A 17,305-nucleotide genomic window follows, 5' to 3' on the forward strand; every position below is an offset into this window, starting at 1 on the left:
AAGACCCAGGGACAGAAGTCAGAAGAACAGGGCAGGTCCCCCGAGGGGCGGGCCCCCGAGCGGCTGGGAGCAGCGGGAAGAGCGAGCGCCCTGGGTCGGTGGTGGTAACTCCCAAATAAGGCCCCGCTACTGCTGTTTTTAGCCCATTCCACATAATTGGAAAAACATGGGGAAAACCAAAGCCAGCCGGGCACCTCCGTCGGCGTGGCTGCCAGGGAGGGGGCGGGGAGGCTGGTGCTGGAGGGCACGCGGGCTCGCGGTCTGGCCCGGGCCGGGCTCCTGGCCCAGGGCGGGCTCCCCGCCTCGGGGACCAGAGTCACTCGGTTCCCCCCAGGCTTCACTCAGCCCGCAGCAGGGCCAAGGCAGAGGAGGGCCACTTGCTGGGACATCCACTCCAGTCTCAGAACCCACCGGTGCCTCCCTGGGTCTCCAGAAACACAGGCCCCTGAAGCCAGTGGGTGTCACATCCCCGCCCAGGGGGCTGTGGGAAAAGAGACGCCCCTCGGCCCACAGGCAGGGAATCCCAGGGCTCCTGTCCTGTCTGTGTGCCCCTGCCCGGCAGGCTCTGCCTCTCTCCTGACACCCGCTCCAGCCCTGCTGAGGGGCGTCCTCCGATCTCCCCATGTCACCAGCGAGGGGGCTGCAGCTCAGGGCGCGGACGGGCTCCCCGCTCTGTGGACATTCAGCAGCAAGTGAACCAGCCTCCCCACTCCACCCTCCACTTCCCGGGGGACCCCCGGACCCGCCTCAGGATGTCGCAGGCTCCCGGGTCCAAGCGTCATCCCATCTCAGCTTTGCCCCTGGGGAAGACGCTGACCCCTGCACAGGGCCGGCTCTCCCTGGCTCAAAATCAGGAAAAAAACAGGATTCATGCACGTCACACAAATGTCTTCAAATTCAACTCCATGGCCTTCTCTGATGCTTCAGCTGGTAAAGAATCCACCTGCAATGCAGGAGACCTGGGTTCAATCCCTGGATCGGAAAGATCCCCTCAAGAGGAAATGGCAACCCACTCCAGTATTCGTGCCTGGAGATTCCCATGGACTCGAGGTCGCAAAGAGATGGACACGACGGAGTGACTAGCACACACACACAAGCATAAAAGGTCAGGCACCCGGGGTAAGAGCGCCAGGAATCCGCAAGTCACGCCCAAGACCCTGGCTTCCCATCCTGAGAAGTTTCCGGCCGTGCAGGTAGTTCCCGACCCGCTACCTGGCAGCTGCCTTGGGCACACATCCAGGGCAGAGGCAGCCCTCCGCTGCCCACACCTAGTCCCTTGTCATGGAGGTTTGCTGGGGCCAGGAACCTGGATGTCACGTGGGTGATGGTAATTCCAACACAGCCAGGCCCCCGCCCCAATCCAGAATCCTTCTAGCTCAACACTGGCCTTCATCCCCAGAAAGGAGAGCCACATGCCTGGCTTCCCCATTGGCCAGGCGAAGAGGGCTCCCCAAACACTGGGCCCCCCTCCCAGCTCCTCTGGGTACCAGTTGGCATCCACATCTATTCCTGATTCCAAATGTCCAGGGAAGAACTGCTCTCCTGCCATCATGCCTGCCTGGCTCCAAGTTCAAGTTCAAGTTCAAGCACAGCTCATATTTGTTAGGCAGCCAGGCCTTCCTCTCAACAACCCCATGAATCAGGTACTACCTGCTTACTCCTCGCTTAGTCGTGTCCAGCTCTTTGCGACCCCATGGACAATAGCCCGCCAGGCTCCTCTGTCCATGGGGATTCTCCAGGCAAAATACTGGAGTGGGTTGCCACGCCCTCCTCCAGGGGATCTTGGCAATCCAGGGATCAAACCCAGGTCTCCCACATTATGGGCAGATTCTTTCCTGTCTGAGCCACCAGGGAAGCTGATCATCCCTTTTTACTGCTGAGGAAATGGAAGCACAGAGAGGCTGAGCCAATTTCCCAAGATCACACAGCCAGCACATGAGTTAAGGTTTCATAAAAGGAAGGCTGCACACAGAAAGCCATCACATGATTGAAAAGTGAAAGTGTTAGTCGCTCAGTCGTGTCTGACTCTTTGTGATCCCATGGACTGTAGCCCACCAGGCTCCTCTGTCCATGGAATTCTCTAGGCAAGAATACTGGAGTCCCAGGTTGCCATTTCCTGCTCCAGAGGATCTTCCCAACCCAGGAATCGAACCTAAGTCTCCTGCAATGCAGGCAGATTCTTTACCATCTGAGCCACCAAGAAAATCACTCTAAATCCTGGGTATGCCCAAGAGAGTATTTCCTCGCTACCCAAAGTCTTCAGCAGGCTCTCAACTGAAGACCAGAACCGTGTTACATGTCGCGAATGTTGCCTTTGACACACCGTATCCTGGACGGAAGCCGCCCAGGCACAGTCTGTGAACATTTCCCTCTGTCCCAGAGGCCATCCCCCTAGCCCAGGGCCTCCTCCAGAGCCCTCACCACATGGCTTTGGCTCTTGACCCCCGTGGGACCCTGGACCTCACCAATTCCTCAGCCAAGAGGAGATCCCTGAGTGATCCCAGGGCCTCCTCAGCTGCTCCCAGAATTCCATCCTCCCTACCGGATACCCCGAGCCTCGTAAGACCCTGGCAGCCCTCCATGGGTACTGCTGCCTTCCGGCCGGCAAGGCGCCTGCGCCAGATCCTCGGAGCCCCGCCAGTGACATTCAATAGGCTTCAGCGCCTCACTTTCTTCATGTTACCCTCGCATTGCCAGCTTGTCTCCAGGCAGTGTTTGCAGCTGATACCCCGCACGGCGTCAGCAGTCAAAACCCGCATTCCACACATGATTTATGTCTGCTGGGACATGGAGCCCTGGCCGCTCGGGAGGCTGCAGGAGCAGGGAAGGCAGCCACCACGCTCAGGAGACGGGAGGCGGGGGGTCCTTTTCATCAAACGTTGTCCTTTAACATGACACTCTGTCTGTGGCAAAGAACAGAGGCTGGGCGCGGGGGGACCCGAGTCCCGAAGCCCCCTGTCCGCCAGGGGAGGCGTCACTGTTTGTGACATCTGAAACCCTCAGCCCCACTGGGTCCTCGCTCACAGGACGGGCTCTGACTCGCTGCATCTGTCACCCAGACAGCCGAGGAGGCCCCCTCAGGGACAGAACCCCCTTCTCATTCACGCTCGCACTCCTCTGGGTGAAGGACACAGGGAGGTGTTTGAGGACCACCTCGAATGTCCAGAAAGCCACCTTGGGGGCAAACCCTTGAGATGCTCTAAGAAGCTTCTGGGTTGCTTCTCGACTTCAATGAAAACATTTAGGAAATTCCGTTTACCCTTTCCCACCCCGGCTGCCCCCAAATCGCTTCAGCTTCTAACAAGCTCCAAGGCAGGAGCTACATCAGCCGCCCTTGACCCCCCGGAATGAACCCTGCATCAGTGGGAAGCAAGTGGGTTGTGAACTAGCCTTATGAAAACCGGGCCCTGGGCATCCCGTTCTCATGCAAACCAAGACTCCCATCCACGGCTTTTGTCTAAGCTGTTCCCTCTTCTGACCTGACACCCTGGTCCTGGACGGGGCATATGGAGCAAATGCAGGTGAGTGCAGCCTCATTGCGACGATGTTCTATGCAGACCCCCGCCCTGTGCCTCGCTCCCACCCAAGCATGGGCCCCTCGGAATGACAACAAGAACATTTTTCTTCCACGAGCTTGGCATTCTCCAGCTGAGTCATTTGAAAAAGTGTCCTTCACAGCTGGGGAGGGGACAGTTCTGACAAAACCAGGAGTGGCTGACTCCCAGGGCTCTTTGGGAACTGGGTCCACCCCAGCCCCACCCCACCCTATACCCCGCACACCCCGCCCTCCGAGGGCTTGCTTCCGACAGGAAAGACAGGCTTTGCTGCTAATCCCCAGTTCCCCTCATGGGTATCGGTGTCAGCTCCCAGCACAGAGCTTCCAGCCCCAGGTACTGCCTCCTCCAGGAAGCCCTCCCACCCCTCTCCCTGCGGGTGATGCCTGCAGAGGGTACACAATCCTCTCAAAGGACTCGACCCCAGGCAGTGGCCAGAGTTCAGAGTTCAGAGTTCAGAGGCCCCAGCTACTGGGATGGTGGAAACCCGAAAGAAGCCTACAGCCCCGACTTGTTCTGGTTGGAAAGGAATCTGGGCCTCCCCCAGGGGGTGGCAGGATCCTCGGACAATGGAGGCAAACCCAGCCGCGTGGGCCTGCCACAGTGTCAAAGGTGTGAATGGTGGGCATGGCTACTGTTTATGTAGACCCACTAAGTGCAGGGGGTCCACAGCATTTGCAACTCCTGTTGACGCCCTGGGTTCTCCACAGCTTCCCTGGCAGGGGGTGGTCTCGACCCGCCCCCACTCCCCATCTCACAGACAAGGAAGGGAGGGACAGAGTAACAGGGCCCCAGGGCTACACCCCAGGGTGGCCTGGTCAAGTCCCTTCTGGAACTCCAGGCTTCTCTGGCTGTGCCACTTCACTGGGCCGTGACTCTGGGCTTCGATGAGGGTTCACGGCCCATTTCTGCCCACACCCCACTGGTGGAACTTTGACGCAGGAAGGCCCCCTAACCGAAGCAGCTGCACGAGGTCCCCCTGGGGAAGGCCCTGCTGCATGAACTACCTTCTTGGGGTTGTGTCTGTCGACTACAAACTGGCACGCAGCATGGGCACTTGCCACCACCTCTACCAAGATTAGATCGAGTGCTGCTGCGGCTGCTGACTTCCAACACGTCCTGAAAGGAGCTCGGGGTGGAGAGTAGGAATGGAGGCATCTGTGCTCCAGGAAAAGCTGGCAGGACGGGCCTTCGGATGGTTAGACATCTTCAGACGCCCATTTTATGAGCCAATTCTTGTATCTCCTCACATCTAGAAAAGCGCTACAGCCCTTCATGTGATGTGACGTCTGTTCCTTGTGACTAGCAGAAGCCTTCTGCAAAAATATGAGCTTGATTGCATGTACTTCTTCACCAAGACCACAATATACTGACCTCTTTCACCTACCTCTTTCTCAGCTATCTGCGATGCTATCTCCGGGCTATCGTCCTCATGTATTTTCTAAAGTTGACACATCCATCACTGAGCCTTCCCCAAATGTCCACATGCAGCCTGGTTCTACATACTTGGAGTGGGCGGAGATGGCAACCATATATGTATCCCCCTCCCTCTCCCAGAGCAGACATCACCAGCCGATCCAACACAGGGCTCAGGCAGATAGCACCCATCGATGGCAGGTAACAGACAGCACATCCAGATCACTCTACCTCCAGGGCCAGGCCCCAAGCCAGCCCTCTCACAGCAGCGAGACTCGGAAATTGCAAAAACAGAAATAGAACAGAAATGCCCAACAGGAGGAAGATGATTTGAACGTCCACACACTTGACGAACATTCTTCAGGCAGTGACACACGCTCCTGAGGCGCCATGTGCGTACCCAGTCACGTCTGACTCTGTGACCACACGCACTGTACCCCACCAGGCTCCTCTGTCCATGGGATTTTCCCAGCAACAATACTGGAGTGGGTTGCCATTTCCTCCTCCAGGGGATCGTCCTAACCCAAGGATCAAACCCACATCTCCTGCGCCTCCTGCACTGGCAGGCGGATTCTTTACCACTGAACCACCCGGGACATATCTCATGTAATTGCAAATACTCCTGCAATACTGTCAACCGAAATGTATAGACACATACGGCAAAAGAGCAGAGAAAGGTACACCAAACCCTCTGCACCATTTCCAGATTTCCCTTTCGTGTCTGCAATACACAAAGCAGAAATGGCTCCATAATTCGCAGGGACCACCGCAGAGTGAAAATGCAGGGTCCTTTCAAGTCGACAACAGAGCACAAAATGGGGCTCTTCTGAACGTGGGGCTCCATGTGCCTGCACAGATCAGACACCTGTGAGGTCGGTCCTGACACCAACTTGGCTCCTGCCACAGGGCAGCCACACAGGCTGTTCCTTCTCTCTGGGCCATCTCCCTCCTCCCTGCTGATCCCCAAGTCTCAGCTTAAACGGTACCTCCTGGGGTGGATCTTCTCTGGCCGTCCACTTCAGGCAGTCAGTCCCCCCGACCCACCGCCGCTGTGCATTACAGTAAGCCCCCTACACACAAGCCGTCAAGTTGCGAACTTTAAAGATGCGAACGTGCATCTGGTTCCGGCGGGGGATCAGAACCTGTGCCATCCACGCCAGGGGTGACCGACCCTGCAGCTCGCCCTCCGTCTCTTGTCGCTGACCACCCTGCGGCTCTGCCATCTCCCACCTCCTCTCGCTCCCCCAGTCAGTAACTCTTCTGGCCTGCTCACTCGATGCCGGCCCCTTTTGGCCCTTTCTGTTGTTGTACTGTTCTACTGTCCTTTCCAAGGTACTATCCTAAGGTAAGAAATGTTTCCATTTTCATGTTTGTTTGCTTCTTATGTATTATTTGCATGAAAAGTATTATAAGCCTATTACAGTACAGTACTCTATACCCGATCGTGTTAGTTGGGTTCCCTTGGCTAACTTTGTTAGCCTTCCCAACCAAGTGGACTTACAGCACTCCCAGAAGGGAACTCATTCAGATTAGGGGACTTACTATACTCTGTCGCAGCCTCTTTCGTGCGTCTTGCATTAATCTGATCCAAATCTGTTAACAACTTTTATTCGTGTGTGTGCCCGCTCCCTGTCAACCTGACCAACTGGCACGTGTGCCCTGTGAGCGGCGGGGAATCAGGCCTGCCTGGCTCGCTACCTGCTTTAGCCCCAGCACACAGCAGGCGCGTGGGAACGACCTGGGGGTATGTGGAACCTAGCGGATGCCACGTTTTTCAGATTTGCCATCATGAACTTTTGTTTTAAATCCAGGACGAAGTACTGCTCCTCCCTTCTGCCCCCAGCCCACCAGGGAAGCCCTCACCTTCCCTTTCTTTCCCTCAAGTGGGGCTGGCCCAGGGGTGGCTGCTTCCAGTCGCCTCTCACTACCGCCCTCGCTGGTCTGGCCCGAGTTCACCCTGGTGCTGCCTGGCTGTGCTGAGCCCTGGACGTCCCCAGGGACAAGCTGTATCCTGGACACACATCATTTCCAGAAGACCACACCCTGAACCCCACACCTGGCAGTAAAGGCCCCCAGGCAGCGCCCCAAGACGGGTGAAACTTCATTACCAACAATCACAGCACGAGTGCTTGAAGCAGCAAACGAGCGACAAGTAAGGGGGAGAATAAAGAGGCGGAAAAATGTCAAAAGCAAAGAACATCACTCGTGCAGGGGGCGGGAAATCAGGTAAACTTCATGCATCCGGAAGATAACTCCTGTTAAGGATGTGTTCACAACCTACGTTTCCAGGGGGTGGGAAGGAAGTGGGTGATTATGGCAGGAAGATTCCAAGAGAATGGGATGCAAGGGTCAAAATGAATCATAGGATTTCCCTGCTGGTCCAGGGGTTAAGAGTCTGTGCTTCCACAGCAGGGGGCACGGTTTCCACCCTTGGTCAGGGAGCCAAGATCCCACACTGCCACACAGTGTAGCCAAAACAAAAATAATAATAAAAAATAAAATGTTTTTAAAATGAATTATAAGTTCCACAGCAACGCTTACGAAAAAAGTAGAAGAGCAAAGACAGGAGCTTTCGGCAGGGCCCGTGGTGCCGCAGAGTTGGGAGCCCTCGGAAGAGGCGGGAGGAGAGGCCGAAGTGTCTGCCGCTGCCTCCTGCGTCCCGGTTCCCAGCACACCACCCTCCTTACCCTAACAGTTGACAACGGCCAGCTTTTAGGGTGTGATCACACAAGCAGGGAGGGTGCTAGGCACTCGGGGTCTCAGCCCGTCCGGCACGACCTCCTCTTACAGACGGGAACCCCAGGGCGCCCGTCGGGCAGCAGAGCCCAAATCTGACCCAATCCCGCCGGCTCGGAGCCCAGACCGTGTAAGCCCCTCCCCGAGGGAAGCAGATGGTGGGCACCCAGGCCGGCGGCCGCCCCTCCCCGGCTCACCTGCCTTGCACGTCTGGCCGTTGTCCTGAAGCTGCACGCCCGTGGGGCAGGCGCAGGCGTAGAAGGGCTCCCGCGGGGACAGCAGGCACAGATGGGAGCAGCCGCCGTTGTCCTCCTCACACCGCGTGTGGTCTGCGGGAAACGGGGCGGGGGACACCATTCCGGAACTGACCCTCGACCCCCACTCCCGCCTCGCCCGACGTGGGCATCCTCCCCGCCCCTCCTCCTCCCAATTTCCTACAATGAGAAACCCCGTCTACATCAGGGCCCCTCCATGGCCACCTCCCCTGTGGAGGCCACCCCCAGCCCTCGCTGGCAGGATGCCAGGACCTGTCCGCCTGGCAGTGGTGCCGCCCTGGGTTGGGGGTTCCTAGAGCAGAGGCCTGTCTTATCTGTCACGTGCTTGGACCTCATGGGCTCTGCACAGGCGCTCGATGGCCACACAGGGCCGAGCCTCTCGATGCTGATGACGAGACTTTTTGCTCTCCCTGGCACAATGCAACTGAACTGACACTCCCGGCATCTCACTCTGCCCAGGACAGGATTCGGGGGGGGAACCCATGAAACGCGAAGTGCTGAAAGTGTTAGTCGCTCAGTTGTGTCCGACTTTCTCCAGGCAAGAACGGTGGAGTGGATTGCCAGTCTCTTCTCCACGGGAATCTTCCCAACCCAAGGATTGAACCTAGCTTGCATTTAAGGACCACGGAGGTCTCCCTAGAAGACAAGTCCAGAGAGCCCCACCCCTGGGACTCTACTTAAATTCAAAGTTGGGACCTTCAACAGCATCAAGGCCAAAATCCACCCACACTCTCTGTGGTCCCCATGGGACCTGGTGGAGGTCCCCGTAAGAGGAGATGGTGGTTCTTGAGGGAGTGGGTGAACCCAAGTCCCTGGCCCTGCTGGCTGCCTGTCACAGGGGCTTTTCACCATCAGAGACCCCTCCACGACCCCATGGGGAGCCCAGGCTGAGAACTCAGACCTGGAGCAGATTTTCCATGAGTAAGTATGTAATCTCCACTGGGCCTTGAAAAACAGGGCAACCTTCCTTGGGAATCCTTCTTCCATCCCTAAGGACAGCCCTGCCCAAAGCAGCCCCCATGCCAGCTCTGCAGAGGGACCTCTCCCAGCCTGCCCCCTCCCCACGCGAAGACACCAGCCTCCCGCGCTCAGCCCTGGCCCGGCCCCTGACTTACAATAAGGCTGTCGCTCCGGGCTGAGCACTTGAATATCCATGGGCGAGTAGAGAGCGCTAAGGATCTCCTTCCTCTTGTCTCCAGTCCTCTTGTTACAGGCGTGGATGGAGCGGGTCTGCCAGTCTGTCCAGTACAGAGTGTCTCCAGAGAGCGTCAGGGCAAAGGGGTGCGTCAGACTGCCCTCCACGACCTTCTGCCTGCAGGGGCGGGTGGAGAAGCCATCACGGGGGGTGGTCCCCACTGCGTTCCCCTTCCTGTAAGCCTTCCATCGTCACTGCTGACCCATCGACATCACACCGGCTCATTGAGTGGTGATGGAGCAGCCTGAGACCCCAGCACCCCAGGAACCCTCCATCAGGTTGCACCTTCCAGACCCAGCCAACCCCCCACCACCCCTGACAATGACATGGGCGCCTTCGCACACACAATTGCTCCCCATCCAACCTGATTCTAGAGTGGGGGATGCCGGCAAAATACCCCACAAGGAAGAAACACGGAAGAGAGGTGGCAAGCCAGAAGCCACATCTGGAGGCAACACACGGATGACAAGCACAACTGTCCTGCCCTAACAGCTGAATACAACCAGAACAAAAGTAACGTGCCCTTTCCTCTGAAACCAATCATTTATTTACCAAAGCAAATTAAACTTGCATCAATCTGAAAATTAAAAAAAAGGTAGTCTCTTCTGTCTATTAGGGCATCCCAGGTGGCTCAGTGATAAAGAATCCACCTGCCAATGCAGCAGACACAGGAGACGTGGGTTCGATCCCTGGTTCAGGAAGACCCCCTGGAGAAGGGAATGGCAGCCCACTGCAATATTCTTGCCTGGGAAATCCCATGGACCGAGGAGCCCCGCAGGCTACAGTCCACGGGGTAGCAAAAGGTCAGACACAACTTAGCGACGAAGCACCTACAGGGACAGGGAAGAAGAGTTCTGTGTATTTACAATACCCAGCAAACAAGAACTTGTTTTTTCATGAAATTATGGATGCCGGTAATAGAATCGTAATTTACACAGCTGGTAGCATGCAATTACCTGGTTTGAGGACTCTCGCCCCACTGTAGGGTAGGAGGCAGGAGCTGTGGGTGGGTGGCCACCAGCACGTGCTCAGCCCCCGGTGCAGCGCCCAGGAGAGAGTAATACTCGAGAGGCGCCACTGGCCGAAGACCACACCCTCGTGCTCAGGGTGGATCTGACCCGATCGCCTCTTCCCTGTTTTTTTTTAGGCCGCGCCACGCGGCACGTGGGATCTTTGTTTCCCAGCCAGGGATCGAACCCGAGCTCCCTGCAGTGAAGTGCACAGTCCTAACCACTGGATCGCCACGGAAGTCCCTTCCCTGTTTTCTTGATGTCACTTTAAAAAAAAATTTACTGAATACAAAGGATCATTAGAGAATGTGTTCAGTCACTAAGCCATGTCTGACTCTTTTACCATCCCATGGACTGTAGCCTGCCAAGTTCCTCTGTCCATGGGATTTCCCAGGCAAGAATACTGGAGTGGGTTGCCGTTTTCTTCTCCAGGGGATCTTCCCGACCCAGGGATCAAATCCTGCATTGCCGGCAGATTCTTTACCACTGAGCCACTAGGGAAGCCCTCATAAGAGAACACTATACCAACAAATCAGACAACCTAGAGGAAATGGATAAATTCCGAGAAGCATACAATCTTCCAAGAGTGAATCATGAAGAAACAGAAAATCTGAATAGACCAATAACTAGTAACAAAATTGAGTCAGTGATCAATAAACTCCCCCCACACAGAAGTTCAGATCCAGATGGTTTCATAGGTGAATTCAACCAAATATTTAAAGAGTTAATACCTATACCTCTCCAATTATTCCAAAAAATAGAAGAGGAAGCAGAGAATAGTTATCACCAAAAAGATAAGACACAACAAGGTTGGCAGGTAGAGAAGAGAAGCCCTTGTGCATTGTTGGCGGGGATGTAAATTGGTACAGCCAGTATGGAGAACAGTATGCAGCTTCCTCAAAAAACTAAAAATAAAACTACCGTACAATCCAGCAATTCCATATCTGAATAAGTTCCCTAAGAAAATGAAAACACAAACTTGAAAAGATGTAAGGATCCCTGTGCTCATTGCAACTGTGATTACAATGGCCAATGTATGGAAGTAACCTGTGTCCATAAGCAGATGAACTGAGTGAATAAAGAAAAGATGGTGTGTGCGTGTGAATAAAATCCAGCGGAATACTATTCAGCCATTAAAATAATGAAATCTTGTCATTTGCGGCACCACGAATGGACCTGGAGAGTATTATGCAAAGTGAAAAAAGGTCAGAGAGAGAAAAGCAAATACCATATGATTTTCTTGACACGTGAATTCCAGAAGACAAAAGGGAAACAGACTCAGAGATACAGAGAACAAACAGGTGGTTGCCAGAGGGGAGGGGATGGGGAAACGACGAAATAGACGGAGGAGATCAGAGGTACAAACTTCCAGCTACAAGATAAATCAGTCATGGGGATGTATGTAATGCACACATAAAGAATACGGTCAATAAAACCATAATGAGTTTGCTTGGGGATGGATGGCTAACTGTTCTTGCTGTGATCATTTCATAATTGAATCACGATGTTTTTATACCTGAAATGAATACAGTAATACTGTATGCTAATTATAACTCCAGAAAAAATATTAAAAGCCCAAACTCGTAGATACAGAGAACAGACTAGCGGTTGCCAGGGATGCGGCAGTGGGTGAAATAGCTGGAAGAGATCAAAACACACCATATTTCCAGATTTAAGGTAAGTCAGTCCTGGGGGTGTAACGTACAGCATATACATTAACAATACATAACAATGTATAGTTAACAATACTGAATTGTATTTAAAAGTTGCCAAGAGAGCGGATCTTGTAAGTTCTCATCACAAGGGAAAAAATTGTAACTATGTCTAGGGATAGAACTGGACATGGAACAACAGACTGCTTCCAAATAGGAAAAGGAATATGTCAAGGAGGTATATTTTCACCCTGCTTATTTAACTTATATGCAGAGTACATCATGAGAAATGCTGGGCTGGATGAAGCACAAGCTGGAATCAAGATTGCTGGGAGAAATATCAATAACCTCAGATATGCAAATGACACCACCCTTATGGCAGAAAGTGAAGAACTAAAGAGCCTCTTGATGAAAGTGAAAGAGGAGACTGAAAAAGTTGGCTTAAAGCTCAACATTCAGAAAACTAAGATCATAGCATCCAGTCCCATCACTTCATGGCAAATAGACGGGAAACAGTGGAAACAGTGGCTGACTTTATGTTTTTGGGCTCCAAAATCACTGCAGATGGTGACTGCAGCCATGAAATTAAAAGACGCTTACTCCTTGGAAGAAAAGTTATGACCAACCTAGACAGCATATTAAAAAGCAGAGACATTACTTTGCCAGCAAAGGTCCGTCTAGTCAAGGCTATGGTTTTTCCAGTAGTCATGTATGGATGTAAGAGCTGGACTGTAAAGAAAGCTGAGCGCCAAAGAATTGATGCTTTTGAACTGTGGTGTTGGAGAAGACTCTTGAGAGTCCCTTAGACTGCAAGGAGATCCAACCAGTCCATCCTAAAGGAGATCAGTTCTGGGTGTTCACTGGAAGGACTGATATTGAAAATGAAACTCCAATACTTTGGCCATCTGATGAGAAGAGCTGGCTCATTTGAAAAGACCGTGATGCTGGGAAAGATTGAAGGCAGAGGAGAAGGGGACAACAGAGGATGAGATCGTTGGATGGCATCCCCAACTCAATGGACATGGGTTTGGGTAAACTCCAGGAGTTGGTGATGGACAGGGAAGCCTGGTGTGCTGCAGTCCATGGGGTCACAAAGAGTCAGACATGACTGAGTGAATGAACTGAACTGACTGATAGGGATAATCATTAACTAAACTTATTAGGGTCATCATTTTGCAATACATATGTACAAGGGGAGAAAAACGTAACTATGTGATAAGGATAGATATTAACTAAACAACTAAACTTATTACAGTCATCATTTTGCAACATACATGTGTAACAAATCACAGTGTAATACACCCAAAATGAACATAATTGTACATGTCAATTATATCTCAATAAAAACCCAAACCGAACAAACAAACAAAAAATGTCTTGAGGTGAAATTCACATAACACAAACTAACCATTTCAAAGTGAATAATTCAGGGCCACGTAGCACATTCACAATGTTGGGCAACCACTACCTCCAGCTACTTCCCCAACATTCCCATCCCCATAGGAAAACCCCAAACACACCAAGCAATTAATCCTCATCTCCTCAACTCCCCTGCCCCGACAGCGCCCGCTGACACCAGTCTGCCTTCTGTCCCTAAGGACTGGCCTGCTCCGGGCTTTCCGAATAAATGGAGTCACACAGTATGTGGCCTCTGGTGTCCAGTCTCCTTCAGGAGCAGCATGTTTTCAAGGCCATCCGTGGCATGTCGCCTCTCTGTTCACTCCTGTTATGTGTGAGCAATACTCCGTTGCACAGATGCGGCACACCCTATGTATCCATCTGGCGTTCACCCGTCGGTGGGCATCTGAGTTGTCTCCACCTTTCGGCTATTGTGGACGGTCCTGCTGTGGATATTCATGTACACACATGTATTTCAATACCGATTTTCAATTCTTTGCAGGTATAAACCTAGCAGGCCTTCCCAGGTGGCTCAGTGGTACAGAATGCGCCTGCCAATGCAGGAGACACAGGAGATGTGGGTTCGATCCTGGGTCAGGAAGATCCCCTGGAGCAGAAAATAGCAACTGGCTCCAGTATTCTTGCCTGGGACATCCCATGGACAGAGGAGCCTGGCAGGCTACAGTCCATGGGGCCTCAAAGAGCCAGACAGGACTGAGCACACAGGCACAACTCAGCAGCAACATAAGCCCAGGAGCAGAATTGCTGGATCCTACGCTAATTCAGTGTTCACACCCCAGGGAACATGAAACTGCTTCCCATGACGTCACTGAGAAGCCAGATGCCCGTCACTTCTCAGGGCTGTTTCTCCTCCCTGAGCCCTGCCTCAGCTGGAGGCCCCCCACGAAGCCAGTGCCAGACTCAGCTCACTTCACCCACCCTTCCTGCTCCTTTCAGGATGCCCCGGGCCCCTGGATGCAACTCCACCCATGCCCCCTCTGCCTCCCGGGAACATCCCAAGCACACCTGCCTTCACTGAGGGCTAACCGTGTCCAGAAACCGTGCACAATAAAATCAGACCCTGTGAGTACCTCCAGGAAGCACCATTAGAATCCCCAATGCCCATCCCAGGCCCCAAGGCTCAGAGGAGTGAAGCAACCCAGCCACGGTCAGGACCAAGAAAGAGGCCTGGCAGGTCTGTCTGCTCCAGGGCTCACCCTCTTTACCAGGATGGTCATGTGTCACCTGAACAGCCCTGGGCACATCCATAAAGAGCACTGACCATCTGCAGAGCCAGAAAAATCAGGTACATAGAAGAGGGGCTGAAAGCGGGCCCTGGAGTCACAGTGCCTCGCTCCCAGCCTTGGCTCTCACTAGCTGTGCAGCCTTGGGCGAGTTCACGTCCCTCTCTGTGCACCATCATTAGAGGGGATCATAACAGCACACACAGGGCTGCCCAGTAGCACCAGTAGTAAAAAAAAAAAAAACCTGCCTGCCAATGCAGGAGACGCAAGAGACATGAGTTCGCACCCTGGGTTGGGAAGATCCCCTGGAGGAGGAAATGGCAAGCCACTCCAGTGTTCTTGCCTGGAGAATCCCATGGACAGAGGAGGCTGGTGGACGACAGTTCATGGGGTCGCAGAGTCAGACATGACCAAACACAGGCATACCAGATGGCAAACACTTCACAGGGTTGGTATGAGGGTGAAATGAACTGACGATGTCCAGGAAAACACCAAGGTTCTACAAGGGCCAGCCGTCACATCATCACGTTGCCACCATATGCTCACACCATCAGGTCTTCACCACCACCATCACCTCCTTCATCAACACCATCATCACCTTCACTATCATCACATCATCCAGCTCCATTAACATCACTACCACCACCACCACCACATTTTAAATGCCACCATGACCCTCACTGCCCCTCATCACAACCCCTTGAGCAGGGCACTCCCACCTGCAGCCTCTATCGACTCTAAAGCTCACCCTTCACAACTGCCCGGATCACTCAGCTCTCCAAGGGCCTTGGTTCCCCAGGCCAGGCTGTGATCCAAGGACAATGGGAGGAAACGTTTCAGATCAGCTGGGGCACACGGCTCAGCTCTAAGAAGACGGAGAGGCACTGAGGCTTCCTGCCGACAGTCAGGAGAGTGACCTTAGAGGTGGGTCTTCCAGCCACAGTCCCGCCTTCAGTGACTGAAGCTCCAGCCGGGAGCTTGGCTATAACCTCGGAATACACTCAGAGCCAGAACCCCCCAGCTAAACCCCTCCTACATTCAGACGCCCGCAGAAGTCTGTTCGCTGTCTCAGGCCGCCAGCATCTGGGGCATTTTGTTACACAGGAGCAGATGACCACGGCACACGGCCTGGATGAAATGTGGCAAGGCTGCCACCTCTTCACGTCTGCTCCAGCTGGTGTCTGCCTGTGTCTGCCGAGGTCTGGCCGCTGCATCCTCCCCATGCAGTGTCATCAGAATCCTGAGTGCCCACACCCTGCCCGCCTGGCCCAGGAGCCCGCCAGTGCAGGTTCAGGGTCTGTTCAAGCGGGAGAGGCCCCAAGACCTGGCACAGAGCCAGCAGGCAGGAAGTCAGTGAATAAACCACCCTTGACTGGTCAGGGCAGGCGGGTAGGCGGGCGGACGGGGCAGGGCTGGAGGTTTCCTACATGTAAAATGTCAAGAAGCAGGTAAGCTGTTAAGCTGACCAGCTGACCAGCAAGCCCTAACAGCAATTACCAACAAAGACAACACCCTTTTCATTCATTCAGCCTATTTTATTGAGCACCTACTATGCGTAAGGCCCTCTAGCCAGACAGGAATGCAGTGAACACAATTCTGGCCACGCTTCTGCCTCCAGAAGCTCAGTGCTGGGGGGAGGAAGGTGTGCAGAGAAGTCGTTACAACCCCATCAACTCCTGGGCCTGAGTCCACAATTGCTTATCTCCAATACTGAGACCCAAAAAACTCAGAAATTTGAAAGCGCTTTGGTGCTTTGGTGGCAAAACCTGGATGGGGACAGGGGCTCTTTATAGCTTTTTCCATCCCACTTAGAATGAACCGTCTACATTTTGCCATAGCATAGATACAGGTGCCTCCCCAGACCCTGCTCAGGTGGGATGTCAGATACGGCGTGAGCGCCACTACTGATCTCTGTCCTGAGGAGGCCTGCATGCCTGAGGCCCCCAGGGTTTCAGGTGCAAGACCGTGGGCCTGAGTAGAGAAGGATCAACCAACGCCCAGCGGGGACTGGCCAGCCGGAGCGTAAGGGGAGGGCCCAGAGCCGGGACTTACCGGAAGGAGCCGTCCAGGTTGGCGCGGTGGATGAAGCTGAGCTTGGCGTCGGCCCAGTACAGCTTCTGCTCCTCCAGGTCGATGGTCAGCCCGTTGGGCCAGTAAATGTCCGAGTCCACGATGATCTTCCGGGTGCTGCCATCCATCCCTGCGCGCTCGATCCGCGGTGTCTCTCCCCAGTCTGTCCAGTACATGTACCTAACGAGGACAGAAACACTTGCTTTTGTTTGATTTTTGTTTCCTGTCTACATGAATGCAAGCATACGAAACAGAGACAATGAATCTGCCCGGAAATCTCATCCAGTGTTTAGGCCGTGGGGTATTACTACTTCCGAATTGCTTTCTAAGCAGTTAGTGATACGTATATTTTTTTTTGTCCAGGAAGCTTGTGGGTTCTTAGTTCCCCAACCAGGGGTTGAACCCACACTTTTGGCAATGGAAGTGTGGAATCCCCACTAATATATTATTTATTAATCAAAGTTGGATAATTAAATATCCTTGTTTCCACTTGTTCTCATTTAGCAATGTCTTCTGAGTATTCTCTTCTTCTTACTAATAGGAATCTTTCTTGTTCTTTTAATGGGAATTTTGTTGTTGTTTGGTCGCTAAGTCATATCTGACTCTTTTGCAACCCTGTGGCGGATAATCAAGATTGCTGGGAGAAATATCAATAACCTCAGATATACAGATGACACCATACTTATAACAGAAAGCGAAGAAAAACGAAAGAGCCTCTTGATGAAAGTGAAAGAGGAGACTGAAAAAGTTGGCTT

General features: G+C 53.3%; 1 protein-coding gene across 5 annotated transcripts in view; it reads right to left on the minus strand.

The window, feature by feature from the left end:
• Positions 1–17,305, minus strand: part of LRP5 (LDL receptor related protein 5) — a 123,815-nt gene that overhangs the window by 62,809 nt on the left and 43,701 nt on the right. For all 5 annotated transcript variants that reach the window (XM_027532741.1, XM_027532739.1, XM_027532742.1 and 2 more), the window contains exons 3-5: positions 16,533–16,730; positions 9,097–9,293; positions 7,904–8,035 (exon numbers count right to left, since the gene is read on the minus strand). In XM_027532741.1, the coding sequence (XP_027388542.1) occupies positions 7,904–8,035; positions 9,097–9,293; positions 16,533–16,730 (527 nt within the window). The remainder of the gene's footprint in view (positions 1–7,903; positions 8,036–9,096; positions 9,294–16,532; positions 16,731–17,305) is intronic.

The sequence above is a fragment of the Bos indicus x Bos taurus genome, chromosome 29, assembly GCF_003369695.1.
Source record: "Bos indicus x Bos taurus breed Angus x Brahman F1 hybrid chromosome 29, Bos_hybrid_MaternalHap_v2.0, whole genome shotgun sequence".
Taxonomy (NCBI): domain Eukaryota; kingdom Metazoa; phylum Chordata; class Mammalia; order Artiodactyla; family Bovidae; genus Bos; species Bos indicus x Bos taurus.